The following is a 14,288-nucleotide window of genomic DNA, read 5'->3' as shown; positions in this document are numbered from 1 at the left end:
AAAAAAATGGAAATGGGATGTTTTAATAACATATTCCATGAAACATCACCTATAAAAATTTTTTAACTGACCCCTTCCTAGCAGCTCAGACTAGATGCCAGCTACCGCACTTCCTTCCTGAGACAGGGACTGTAGTAAGCAAGGAGTGTTATGTCCTCACTGCTAGCAGGGTTATGAGGTGGGCTTAAACCATGCACTCTGGAATTTGTTGTATTTTTTTTCTCAGAAAAGCTTTCTCCCCCTGACTGTTAAAAAAAAATTATTTAAATTCTCCAGGGACTTGAGTCATTTTTAGAAAATTATCCTACACCAGGCCTGGTTTTAAGGCATGTCCATGGAGATCAGAGGACAACCCCAGCTGTTGGTGCTCAGGTGCCAACTATCTTGGCCTCTCACTGACCTGGAGCTCAGTAATTTGACCAGGCCGCCCTGCCGGTGAACTCCAGAGATTTATTTCTCTTTTCCTTTCCTGGGGAGAAAGACTAGACCTCACCCACCTTTTACAGCTTTTAAAAGGTGAGATCTAGGATTCGAACTCAGGTCCGTGTGTTTCAAGCACTTTGCCAACTGAGCTACCATCCCAGCCTGGAAGAATACTTTCTAAAACAAAAAAACAACCCCCGCCCCCTTTACAGCTTTCCAATTCATAGGTTTTTGAAATGTCGCATTACAGTAAGAGTGCTTACCAAAGTGTTCTTCACATTTAAAAAGTTTCAGGGAAGATGCTCAAGATTGTCAGGCCCTCCCTGGTGACATTCTTGTTAGAATTTGGTCAGGGTTTTCTGAGTTTATCTTGACAATAAGTGAAAGGCACACTGTGAAAAGAAAGCAGATGGCTGGGCATGGTGACTCATGTCTACAATGCCAGTAATCTGAGAGGCTGAGGCAGGAGAATTGCCATGAGTTTGAAGCCAGTATGGGCTACACAGTAAGACACTCTTTTTTTTTTTTTTTTTTCCAGAGCTGAGGACCAAACCCAGGGCCTTGCGCTTGCCAGGCAAGCGCTCTACCACTGAGCTAAATCCCCAACCCCAACACTGTCTCTTAAAAATAAATAAATATAAAAGATCTGGGCATGCCAGTGCATGCCTTTAACCCTAGGCAAAGGCAGGCAGATTTCCATGAGTTCAAGGCCAGCCTAGTTGACATATCGAAGTGGTCCTCAGCCTTCCTAATGCTCCGACTCTTTAATGCAATTCCTCATGTTGTGACCCCTAACCATAAAATTATATCCTTGATGCTGGGCGGTAGTGGTGCACACCTTTAATCCCAGCACTTGAGAGGCAGAGGCAGGTGGATCTCTGTGAGTTCGAGGCCAGCCTGGTCTACAGAGTGAGTTCTGTTGACAGCCAGGGCTACACAGAGAAACTCTGCCTCAAAAAAAAAATTATATCATTGCTACTTCATAACTGTAATTTTTGCTACTATTATGAACCATAATGTAAATATATGATATGCAGGATACCTAATACATGACCCCAAAGGGGTCGAGACTCGAAGTTTGAGAACTCCTGACATATTGAGTTCTAGATAACCAGGGTGACATAGAGAGACCTTATCTCGAAGTGGGGAAAAAATATAGGTAGCAAAGAGTACATGAGAAGATGTCCAATGTACTTATGACAGAAACTGAAGTTAAAACAATGAGCTACCACCCCATACAAACACACCGAGTGTTGACAGAGGCACAAGAGACCCAAAACTCCCATGCTGGCGGGTGGGACCATAAAAGATCACAACCATTTTGGAAAAAGATAGGTTGTTTCTTTAAAATAAACTTTTAAATTACAATTATTTGTGAGTGTGTGGGGAGTGGGTGTGTGTGTACATGTCATACTTCCAGGTGGAAGTCAGAGGCAAGTGTAAGGGAGCTGGTTCCCTCCTTCCATAATGTGGATTCTAAGGGTCACACAGGTCACCAGGCTTGGAAGCAAGTGTCTTTACTGTCTGAGCCCTCTCACTCACTCAGCTGTTTCTTAAAAAGTTAAACACATCCCTTTCACCTGCCAGCCCTTGGACTTGGAGGTTTGTATCGAAGAGAAATGAAAGCATGTCTATGTTAATGGCATGGTCGGGAATGACTACAGCAGCTTTCCAGGTGGTCCCTGACCGAAGACAGTGGTTTATGATTTCTCAACTCACGGTATTGTGAAAATGTGATGCATCCAGGAGGAACCGCACTTCAAATTACAAATTCCTGTCTGCATGTTTTTTTTTTTTTTCTTCTTAAGATAGAGTCTCTCTACATAGCTCTGGCTTCCTGGAACTTGCTATGTGGACCAGCTGGCCTTGAATTCACAGAGACCTGCCTGCCTCTGCCTCCCCAGTGCTGGGATTAAATGGTTATACTATCATGCCCAACCAAATTACAAATTCTTATCTTCTCCTAGGAAAGTGCTATGTGGCCTGAGGCCTTCCCCTGATCTTGAGCAGCAGCAGCAGCAGCAGCAGGGAATCACAGCTCCAGTCAACCAGGTGATCACAGGGTAAACAATCACTCAGGCATGGTAGTTCACACCTGTAATCCTAGCACTGAGCTGACACAGGAGGATTGCTGCAAGTTAGAGGCCAGCCTGGGCTACATGGTGAGTTAGTTTAGGCTACAGGGTAAGACCCAGTCAAAAATAAAACTGAAATGAGATCGAGAGTGCTCCAGAGAACAAGTGAAGATGATCTAAGATGTACTGGGGGTGGTTAAGCTATGGTGTTCGGTAGGTTAGGTGTTGGGGTAGTTTGAATGCAATTGGCCCTCATAATCTCATAGGGAGGGGCACTATTAGGAGGTGTGGCTTTGTTGGAGTGGGTGTGGCCTTGGTGGTGGAAGTGTATCACTGTGGGGGCTGGCTTTGAGGTTTCCTATGCTCAGGATACTGCCCAGTGTCTCAGTTGACTTCCTGTTGCCTGCAAGATGTAGAACTCTCAGTTACTACTCCAGCACATCTGCCTGCATGCTGCCATGCTCCCTGCCATGATGATATTGGACTGAACCTGGGAAACTGTAAGTGAGCCACCCCAATTAAATGTCATGGTCATGGTATCTCTTCACAGCAATAGGAACTCTAAGACAGGTGTGTTAATTTTGTTTCAACTTATATTTTTAATTTACTATGGGTTTATTGGAATGGAACTTCTGTAGCTGGAGAATTTCTCTCCAGCTCCCGCCAAGTCCCACCAGTCCTGGAGCCCACTTATAAAATAAACACACAGACTCTTACATTATTTAAACTGCTTGGCCATTAGCTCAGGCCTAGCATTGTCTAGCTTTTACTCTTGTATTTAGCCCATTTCTATTAATCTATACTTTGCCACGTGGCTCGTGGCTTACCGGTATCTTACATCTTCCTTGTCGTGGCAGCGACTCCAGGCAGTCTCCTTCTGCCTTCCTGTTTCCTCAATTCTCCTGTTAGTCTCACCTATACTTCCTGTCTGGCTATTGGCCAATCAGTGTTTATTTATACAGAGAGATATCCACAGCAAACTTCAGTAGAAATCAAAGTACATATTTATTTGTAATAGCCCCAAACTTTAATTAAAAGATTCATCAGCAAGGGAAGTGAATCCCTGTGCTGAACTACTATGAAATAATAAAAAGGAATGTGCTCATAGTATACCTTACAATGTGAGTGAATGTCGAGATTGAGAATTTTGTTTTTTATTATTCTGAGAGTATGTATATGATGTACATATGAGTGTGGGCATGCGTGTATGCCTTAGCATGTACATGGAGGTCAGAGGCAGGGTTTCTCTGTGTAGCCTTGGCTGTCCTGGATCTCACTCTGTAGACCAGGTTGGCCTCGAACTCATACAGATTCACCTGCCTCTCCTGAATACTGGGATTAAAGGTGTGCACCATCACTGGCTGGCTTACTCTCAATTTTTAATTTTTTTCAAATTTCAATTTATTTGTTCTGTATGCAAGTGTGTGTATGTGTGCCACATCTTTCAGTGGAGGGCAGAGGTGTCTTGCTGGAGTTGGCGCTCTTCTTCCTCCACATGGGTCTTGGAAACCAAAGTCAGGTCATCAGGCTATGCACCTTTACCCACTGAGGCATCTCTATGACCCAGTTATCCCCAGTGCTAACAGTCTTTTACACCGCTCCCCCTCTCTTTCCTTCTTTAGGAAACAGGGTCCCACTGGGTAGCTCTGGCTGGTCTTGAACTCACAGAGATCCACCTGCCTCTACCTCCTGAGCTGGGACTAAAGGAGTGCTTCACCATACCTGCCTCCACATTTCATTCCTGACGCAGCTTTACTTCCTCCTGGCAGTGAGTTAAATGAGAAGAGGAACCCAGTTGCACTGAGAGCACCCACTGGGACCAACAGTACTTTGGTGTTGGTGGCAGAGCCGAGAACAGAGGTGCTTGGGGGGAAGATAATAGTTGACTAGAGGAACAGAGCAAATGCTAATGTTCATGTTGAAGCCACACGGTGGTGGGGGGTGGGGGGGTGGGGAGGGAGGGACAGGGGAGTTCAATTCCCACAGCTGTGACTGCTGCCATTTCATGTCACAACCCTTTGAAACTCTGTAGTCTTTAACAATAACTTGGTAAGCACTAGAATCCAGGCCTTTGGTGGCAAAAAAAAAAAAAAATAATAAAATAAAATAAAAATAAAATTCCCAAGCATTCTACCAAATACGATTTAGGAGATTAAATTGGCATTGACCACAATTTCCTTACCCACTGTGTCCAAACAGAAGCCCCAAGGCTTGGGGTTCTGCAGGGGAGCTGGGGCTGAGGCTGTAATTTCTATTTCAAATCTGGCTGCCAGGTTTCAAGTATTGGATCTAAAAAAAAATGGGTTTGGTCTGGTGGATGACACAGGGCCACCATCACAGGACTGGAAAAACAGCCCCAACCACTTGTCCCATCATCGTGGGTCAGTTGCATCATCTTTTTGTGGAGAGAGAATGCCCTAATTAGTCCTAGTGCCTTCAGTATCGATCCGTCAATCATAAAGTCATGTCACATTTCCGCCTATTCGACTCTTCCCTGCTCCATCACACTACCTTACAGATTCGACGAGAAAATTCTTTCAGCTGACAGAAATTTTGTGTCTTTTTCTTTTCTACATAGCTCCGGCTGTAGGACCTCCAACTCAAACTCACAGCAATCCTTTCCGTGCTGGGATTGCAAGGTTGGGACACCGCGCCATACTTCCTTATATCTATCGCGGAGAGGTTCAACTTGGGCTCTCTGGGCTCTTTTCAAGCAGGCCGCCGCCCCTTGTTCTGTGGTCTCATCTGGAGCCTCAGCTTGTATTTGGGAAATAGAACTCTCCTTTTAGGACCCAGAGGGCAGAAACCTGCCCTAGGTGAGCCTCAGAATGCCAAGGCACGAGGTGACTCTGTGGAGGTGGTGACCTTGGTCAGTATTAGGAATCCGAGTTGCTGCCTTCAAGCCACTAAAACGGAAACGGATTCTACCTAGTAGTTCTGGGTAAGTAAATGGGTTAACCTTTGGAAGACCTACAGTCCAGTGTGGTCCCATGAGCACAGGCAAGGGACAATGTTCTGTTCTCACCTTCCTCTATCAGTTTGCCTTTGAGAACAGAAGAAAGGAAGGGGACAGTAGAGAATACAGAGGGCTGATTCAAAGAGATCTCTGATTAACAAACAAAAGCAGGTAGACTCCTTATTCAAGGCAGTCCTCTAATTAAAAATAAAGGAACAAACAAAAACTAGGCAGAGCGACAGTCTCTTAGACTTTTGGGCCGGCTGAACTCCCTGTAAAGTTGCTTGCAAGAGGGCAACTGGTGCGAATCCAGAAAAGGACCCGAAAAGCCCCCAAGGCTTTGCCACAGCACTTTCCCAATTTCTTTCGCACTGCTTTTAAAGTTTAAACAGAGCGAGCAGGAATTTGGCAAAGAACCTTGACCGAGGCAGAGGTCAGACCCACAGGTGCGGCAGCTGCGCGGGGAGGGAGGACCTGGCAGGTGCTGATGCAGGCCTCCCTGTGCCAGACGTGTGGGCTCGGAGGCTGCTCCCAGGGTTTCCAGCGCAGCATCTGGGCGCGCTGTGGTCCGGGAGGAGTGGCCGGTCAGCGACGGGCCAGCTCGGGGAGCTTCCTGTCCCCTCCACCGTCGGAGCGCCACGGATGCCTGGGAGTTGATGAGAACCGCGGCGGCTGGGAAGCCCCCAGGCGCCGGGGCGGGGCGGCCGCAGCCGGCTGACCAAACCGGGAGGAGGGGCGCTGAGGTCCTCGGTGGCGTGAGGGCGGGGCCGGGGGCTGGGACCCGCGGGAGGGAGCGCCGCGCCCGCCGTGCTGCCATTGGCCGCGAAGCCCCGGAGCAGGAGAGGGGGAGGAGGCGGCGCTCCATTGGTCGGGCTCGCCGGCCAATCCCCGGAGGTCTGGGGGGACCAGGCTGGGGGCAGAGCGTGCGGAACCGCGGAGCGGGCAGCCAGCCGGGCAGCCAGCCCCACTCCAGAGTGACCCAGAGTCTCGGCGGGACCCGAGTCCGACCCGACCCTCGAAGCCTCGTCCACGTCCCCCAGCCGCGCTCCGGATTCTCTCGCGCCGCGCAGAGGCGCGAGCTCGAGCATCTCCCGTGCGGCCGCCGCTGGGGCTAGGAGTAGGGACACCGAGGGCCACAAATCACCCCCACCCCCGAGCCCGAGCGCAGCAGCCCCTTCCCATCGTCGGGACCGCCATGACCCACTTCAACAAGGGCCCTTCCTACGGGCTCTCCGCCGAGGTCAAGAACAAGGTACGCGCGAGCGAGCGAGCGAGCGGTCTGGGGTCTGCCGCGGGGAGACGTCGAGGCTGCCGGAGAGGTGCGCGCTCCGCAGCTCCCGGAGCCGGCTCGCACGCGCTGGCCCTGGCTTTGTTCCCGCGCCGCGGCCCTGGCGGGCGGTGGGTTCCCGATCGCCTGGAGTCCCGCAGCGCCGCGGGCCCGCTCGAAGGCTGTAGGATGCTCCCCTCCGGGAAGAGGGCGCTCCAGAGTGGTCTTTTGGCCCTTAGGCGGGGCCTTGCCTCGCGGCTGGGACTCCGGGAGTTGCCGCCCCCGCCATCCGCCTGGGTCGGGGCTGCCGTGGACCCTGCATCTCCTCCCATCCTGGCCCCCTCCTCCCACAAACGAAGTTGGGCGGCTACGTGGCCAAACCGGGCCCTCATTGTTCCTCTCCTTCTCCATGGGAGGGGACGCCGAGTGTTCCGCCGACCCCTGGGACCCGCGGGCGGAAAGGGAGCCCGTCGGTGGTGCCTTGGTGTAATTGCCGCTGGTGCGGGAAACCCAGACAAAGCCTGAACGCGCCGCCTGCGAGCCGGTTCAGCTGTAGATGGGAAGAGTTAGAAATGCAATCCTGAGAAGTTTGCAGCGCGTTGAATTGTCACGATATCTCGGCACGGTCGCTTTTGTTCGGGGTTTGTTTCCTGTGGCGGGCTGTATTTTGGAGTGATTGGAATCTGGCGACGCAGTTTTGCCGAGTACTCATCTCAAGAATGCATCGGGGTTTATCTTTCGGACTTTTGCCTGGGAAAGAGATGAGAGGCGTCCCCCTCCCCAAATCCTCTCCTTCCTTCCTCCCTGCTTGCATTCCAAGTCCATGACATCAGGGGTTTCGGGGGGGGGGGGGACCAGCCAATCCGCGTGGAACTGCGCACAGACCGCTCATTGTCTCCTTTTTGCTGTTCCGGCCAAAGCGCCACAAAGGAGGGCTGCTGTGGTTTAATTCTCATTAACCTCCCGGGAGCCAAAGCATGTCAGGATTGTCACCGCGCTGTCCCACCCCTGGTAGCATACAGTGGCGTTGTCAGGGCTGTTAACACCCCGGAGCTGCGGGTGTGTGCGGTGTGAAGGGAATCCCGTGGAAGTAACGAAGCGCACCGTTGTCAGACGCTAGTGAGAGTGCGGTTTCTTCTCTCCCGCTGTTGTAGCTAGCGCACCCCTTTGCAGTTCATCTAGAAGATGAATTCCGAACAGTCTTTGAAGCAAGGGGTTAATTTTCGCCCTTGTTCTACAATTGAAATCTTCAGGGTTTAACCTTTTCAAATGTTTGGTCTGAATTAAAGTTTTTCCCGAAGAGGCAGAAAAGTTTGTTTGGAGTACAGCACTCACCGACTGAAAACTTCGTTGTAAAATAGCGGTCCTTCCAAGTTTATAGCCCTAGCTTTTGGGAGCCGAGGGCGTTGGCGGGTGAGAACCGGGTGGTTTGTGCCCTGGCGCGGCTTGGCGGCGCACGAATTGTAATTCCCTCTGGGATTCTGGCGCCCTCTGAGTCTCTTTACCTTTGCATTGTAAATGAGGTGCTGGTGACGTTGGCAGCCCTTCAAGTGACTTGACTTTTCCTGGTTCTTAGTTTCCAAGCTGGTTTTCTTTTTGCTGACTGGTATAATAGCTTCTCCCCATGTCGTTCTAATTGAGCCAATAACCCCAGGAAATGCAGAGACTCGGCCGGATCACTATTACTGCAAGTGTTGGAAACAGTAAATCCTCAGTTTTTTTTTTTTTTTTTAAAGAACCTTTGGAAATTAAACACCAAGCCCATTTAAAAAAAAAATAAACCCTTTATTTATTCGGGGCTGTCACACAGGACCCTTTTATAAAAATCCTTTTGATCTCAGCAGAAGAGGTACCCTGTGAGGTGGGGAGGGTCACTGGAATACTGGGATTCCAGCATCATTTTTTCTGGTTAGGATGCTGGGCTCAAGAAGGGTGTGTTTGGCCCAGGGTCATAGAAGAAACTTGGAGTATTCTAAGAATTTCAACAATTGGTGTCTTGGTTAAGTACTTAGATGTGTTCAACCACAGGACACTGTTGTCTGCCCCGCCCACCCTATTTTAGTCATCCACCTGTTACTACTTGACATTGTAATTATTCCTGTCCTGGTACTCATCTGTTCTGGGCTTAGTAACCAAATCTACATGCTTGAATGAGGTGTTGATTTTTGAGTGAAGGAGTAGGACTGTTGGATAAAGAGTGGGCATAGGGAAACATGAGCTTCACACTGCAACTTTTCATTCACTCCTTTTTTCCCCTTCAGGTATTATATAATGTATGTGTTGATCAACTACCAGAATTTTGTTTATTACTGTGTGTGTGTGTGTGGGGGGGGTTTCTCTGTATGTATGCCTGTGCACCTTGTACCTACAGTGCCTCTGGAGGCCAGAGGAGGGGTTTGGGTCCCCTAGAACTAGAGTTACAGATGATTGTGAGCTACCTACCAAGTGGGTCCTGGGGTTCGAACCCCGGTTCTCTGCGGTTCTTAGCTGTAGCTGCAGTTCCCCAGAATTTCCTTTCTTAAAATATCATTTAACGTCTTGGTAGGTAGTGTGGAGTGGAGTTTGAGTCCAGCAGATGTAAATTCTAGGTCCTGCCGGCTTGGCTAGTTCCGGCTTTGGATGATGTGGGCGGGTCCTTTGACATCTGTCTGATTTAGGATTTATGTCTATTTTATTTCTTGCAGTTGTCTGCTCTGCTCTTTTAAGGATTCACTTTGTATCACAAAGCATTGAGCTCTACTCAGTGGTCAAAGCCCCGCACCAGTGAATTGACAGTATCTTTGATCTTAAATACTTTGAGTCAGTACAATTCCAGGGCAACATCTTTGAAATGAAACATTTAGTTGGTGAGATGGCAATATAGAACAGAACACACAAACATCTTTAAAAAAAAAAAGAGGGCAAGAAAATGTGGAAACCAGGATTAAAAAAAGAAAAGATTCCCTTCAGTCTGCATTGTGGATCAAGTGTTTCTGCTTTTTTTTGACACAGGCTCTTGTGGAGTTGAGGCTGATCCTGAATTCACTATTGTAGCCAAGAACGATCTTGAACTCCTTATTCCTGCCTCCACCTCCCAGTTGAGTGCTGGGATTACAGACATGCACCCACCATTTCTGGCCTGTCTTTAAATGACAATAAAAGAGGGAAACTACAAAAGGACCAGTAACTATGATCTGCATAAAATCCCAATGGGCCCGGGAAGAAGTAGAATCAGTATTAGACCCTTGAGGGAAGATGGAATTTACCATAAGTGATAATGTCCTGTGGGTTGTACAGGTTGAACAGGCTCTGTGGGAACTAAAAGGAGAAAAGGAAAACGAAAATATAATAAAACCAACAGATCCTCTAAGGAAGAGCAACATTTCCTGACAGTTGGGTCTAAAGGTTGGAGCTAGTAAAAGCTGGCTTGGGACGGATGTTGCAGGGACCTCACAGAAATAAACAGGAGTGCAAAGGGTTGGTGCCCCCCACCCCCCAGTGGTTTTACAACAGTGTGTTTTCTTGGTGGAGGCTGAGTGTTAAGAATGAGATTGGAACGTGTGATTGGAATGTGTGTTCTCACAGCCTTCTGTTCCCATAGGAAAGTCTGGTTTGAGCAAACTGGTTTCTTGGAGAATCTTTTTGGTCACCCAGTGGTATTCCCAAATATCTAAAAGCCGCTTTGGAAGACAGTACTAAAATTTTAAATCACTTCACAGTAAATTAAACCATCCTATACTAAAATGAGGACCAGGACCCATGACATCCTTGCTTGCAGCTGTCTCTCTCCTGTGTTTGGAACAACAGCTGCTTTTCAGGGTGGCCTGGATCAGGGTACTTCCCAGGTGACTCCAGCATAAATTATCACTGAAGCCAGGCTTGACGGTGCACTCTTTAATCCCAGCACTGGGGAAGTAGAGGCAGGTGGATTTCTGTGAGTTTGTGGCTAGCCATGGCTATGTAGTGAGATCCTGTCTCCAAAATAAATAGATAAATAAATAAAAATAATGAAATCACTTAAGGTAGCAGAATTACTGCAAAAACGTGTAGCAGGGTTTATCTTTTTTTTTTTTTTTTTTTTTAAAGTACTGGGGTTAAGCAATTTCTCATTAAAAACTTGATATTGTCTGTCTCTGCTCATCAGAGATAAAGATCCAGGTCTTACTCTGGGATGCAGTTCAAGGTCTCTATTAGGCTGTGGTTTGGAGCATAATAAAAGAGTTGCTGTGTAACTAATACAATCCTCATTATAAGAAATGGAAACATATCTTGCAAGTTGTAGTAAATATTTATCGATTTAATGAGTTCGTCCATCAGGAATAGATTTTGCTGTCTCAACAGCTGGAAATCTATCTGCCAAGTGCACACACACACACACACACACACACACACACACACACACCATAAGAGAATTCTGTTTCTCAGGTCTGATGTTTTAAAAGTGCTTAGATGGTTTTGTTTAGTTGTGGTTGAGATAGGTTCTGACTGTAGCCCTCAAACTGGCTGTGTAGACTAGGGTGGCCTTGAACTCTCAAAGATCCACCTGCTTCTGCTTCTCAGGTGTTGGGTCTTTATAAAGAAATGTGTCCTAACACCAGCCATGTGTGGTTGTTTTGTAAAGTAACTTGTTCTGTGTCTTAAAACCACTAAAATAATTCCTTCTCGTTGCTGATTTGGGAAAACTTTCTTGGACTCCCAGTTAGAGAGAAATGTAGAGATCCCATCTGAAAAGGCTACTCTGATGCTAGCCTCCCAGAAGTAGGACAGGGACTGATGATTGAGGTTTGTCTGCCAACTCACCTGTCTTTTCTTTACCCCATCCCCTCATCTTGACCACATCATAAAGATGCACTTGGAAAGGATGAGAGGGACCACACTCACTCTGGAACACTTCCTTATCATGCTTACTGGCCTCTGTGGCCTGTAGCCTTCCACAGTCTGAGAACGCATTATATTGTTAGCCTACAGTTTTAGATTTCAGAAATAGGCTGAACAGTGAAAACATTGTCAGTACTTCCAGTAACTAGAGGGGCGTGTGTGTGTGTGTGTGTGTGTGTGTGTGTGTGTGTGTGTGTGTGTGTGTGTGTGTTTTCTCTTATGACTGTTTCCCTTCCCAATTAGGACAGGAGGATTAATGAGTTTTTTTTTCCTCTTTTTATGTGAATGAGTGTTTTGACTGCATGTGGTTTAATGCGTTTTTTCCCCTCTGCACTCCATTCACTGTATATCGTGGCTAAGATGGCTAATATTATTTGTGACTATATTTTTCTCTTTTAAAGCACATTTGGATGGTTTTGTTTTGGCTTCTTTCACCATCATTGTAGCCATTTTGGGGGGGGAGGGGGTTCAAGACAAGGTTTCTGTGTGTAACCCTGGCTGTCCTGGAACTCGCTCTGTAGACCAGGCTAGCCTCGAACTCGCAGAGATCCGCCTGCCTCTGCCTCCCGAGTGCTAGGATTGAAAGCTTGTGCCACCACTGCCTGGCTGTTGTGGCCATCTTAATTAACTTCCTTTTCATGATGAGATGGTGGTTGTGTGAAGCTTGTCCTTAGTTTTGGGGGCAGGTCCCATGTTCTTCTTAGCATTAGCCATATACTGTGTGTGTATTGGTTCTTTGGCTCTATCTAGATTCACCCTCATGGGATCTTAACTTTTAATGCCTGTCTTCTTGCGTCCTCAATTTTTGGTAAGCATTTCTGGAAAGGGGGTGTGCATCGGGTTGCTTGTGGGGATTCATGCCTAGTCTTCATGGTAAGTAATAAAAACATATTTTGCAAGTTTTATAAACACACATTTCTGAGCGCAGAAAGGCCCCCTCTCCTGGTAAGCACCATTTCTGGTTCCTGTCAATGAAGAATGGGCACCCTGGATTTGAACCCAGTTTCTTTGAGATTCTCTGTGGAATCTCAGTGACTTTGGGCAAGTGACTTAACCTGTTTGCATCTCGCCTGCGCAGTGAAGATGTAACAGTCAGCTTTACAAGGTTGTTAGAGAAATCTGACGGAGATCGTTCATGTCAAGTGTTCAGGATTAGCCCAAAGCGCACTCAGTACAGATGATGTAAGCATTTTGCTGCTGGCTTCTGAGCTGTATTTGTCTTGTAGATGTTGATACTGTCTCTAAAAGCTGAGGTTCCATCTGTGTCCGAGGCGTCTGATAGGAAGGGGACCAGGACACCGAGCATCCCTACTCTGTTTCCCTTTTTCATCAGGAATGTGTTGGTGTCTGGATTGTTGTCCAGAACTCCCGTAGCATCCTGGGTGATGTCTCTTTCTCCCCCACGCCCCCTGAAGGCCTGGGTCCTCTGTTCTTTTCTGGCCTAGTTTCTCCCGTGAGGTAAAGGGAGGACTCCTCTGTGTCTCTGCCTTCTGAGCAGGAACTGGGAAGCTGGAGGGAGTGAGTATGTCCCTTGGGCGGGGCATCTGCACTGGCAAAGCCAGAGAACCGGGAAGGAGGATGCAGCAAAGAGACCCTTTCCCCTCCTCTTCCTCTCAGGTCTGTCCTTTCTTTTTCATCCTAGCCCCTTGCTCCTTACAGGCTCAGCCAGTGGGTAGGGTACGAGCTTCATTGTTACACTTTTCTCCCTCTCTTCTGCTTCATGTGGGAGGCAATCGGAGAGAAAATAATTAATACCATGTGTAGCACGTCTCCCTTTCTTGCTGTTGGTTAATTCCGACATCTGATTCTATTTAAAAAGCAGCAGCAGGCCAGGGGCTGTAGCTCGGCTGCTGGGCTGCTTGCCTAGCGTACACAAAGCCCCGGGTTCAATCACAGCACTGTATAAACCCAGCATGCTCACAGGAGCCTGTAATCCTAGCCCTTGGGAGGTGCAGGCAGGAAGATCAAGAGTTCAAAGCCATCCTTGGCTGGATGGTTAGTTTGAGGACAGCTTGAGCCACATGAGAGAAGTTGTCCTAAAAAAAGGGGGTGGGGAAGCCGGTCGGTGGTGGCGCACGCCTTTAATCCCAGCACTCAGGAGGCAGAGCTAGGTGGATCTTTGTGAGTTCGAGGCCAGCCTGGGCTACAGAGTGAGATCCAGGAAAGGCGCAAAGCTACACAGAGAAACCCTGTCTCAAAAAAAAAAAAAAAAAAAAAAAAAAAAAAAAAAAAAAAAAACCCACAAAAAGGGGGGTGGGGAATAATTTAGTCGTTAAAATGCTTGCCCTGAAGACCTGAATTTGATTCCCAAGAAGCCATGGGGGAAGAAAAGAAACACCTGGGTATGGCAGCATGTGCTTGTGCTTGTAATCCCAGCACTGAGGCGGATAGATCCCTGGCTCTCCAGCCGAGTAGCCCAGCCTAGCCTACTCAGCAAGTCCCAGGGCAGTAAGAGACTCTGTCTCTGGGGTGGAGGGGCTAGATGGTGCTTGAGGAATGGCACCCCAAGTTGTCCCCTGTGTTCTACACACATATATATGCACATTCCCCTAAAAGAAAAGCAACAGTAGTCATGTTATACTTTCCATAGAAACTGTATGTATGTACATGAACCTCCTCCTGGGAGCTTGTCGGAGCCCGTGGCCATTAGCAGCAAAACTTCATCCCTCGGGCTGTTCTGAGCCTGGGCATTTGCTTCAGGTTTCTGCAG

The 14,288-nt window shown here is 48.0% G+C and overlaps 1 protein-coding gene across 1 annotated transcript in view; it reads left to right on the top strand.

Moving 5' to 3' along the window:
- Nucleotides 1-6,347: 6,347 nt before the first annotated feature.
- The window catches only part of LOC114700455 (calponin-3), a 33,973-nt gene continuing 26,032 nt past the window's right edge, over nucleotides 6,348-14,288 (top strand). The window contains exon 1 of the mRNA XM_028880080.2: nucleotides 6,348-6,706. Within this exon, the coding sequence (XP_028735913.1) occupies nucleotides 6,650-6,706 (57 nt within the window). The 5' untranslated portion in view covers nucleotides 6,348-6,649. The remainder of the gene's footprint in view (nucleotides 6,707-14,288) is intronic.

The sequence above is a fragment of the Peromyscus leucopus genome, chromosome 6 (assembly GCF_004664715.2).
Source record: "Peromyscus leucopus breed LL Stock chromosome 6, UCI_PerLeu_2.1, whole genome shotgun sequence".
Classification (NCBI taxonomy): Eukaryota; Metazoa; Chordata; class Mammalia; order Rodentia; family Cricetidae; genus Peromyscus; species Peromyscus leucopus.
The sequence above is the reverse complement of the archived record's forward strand: the minus strand, read 5'-3'. Positions and strand labels throughout refer to the sequence as shown.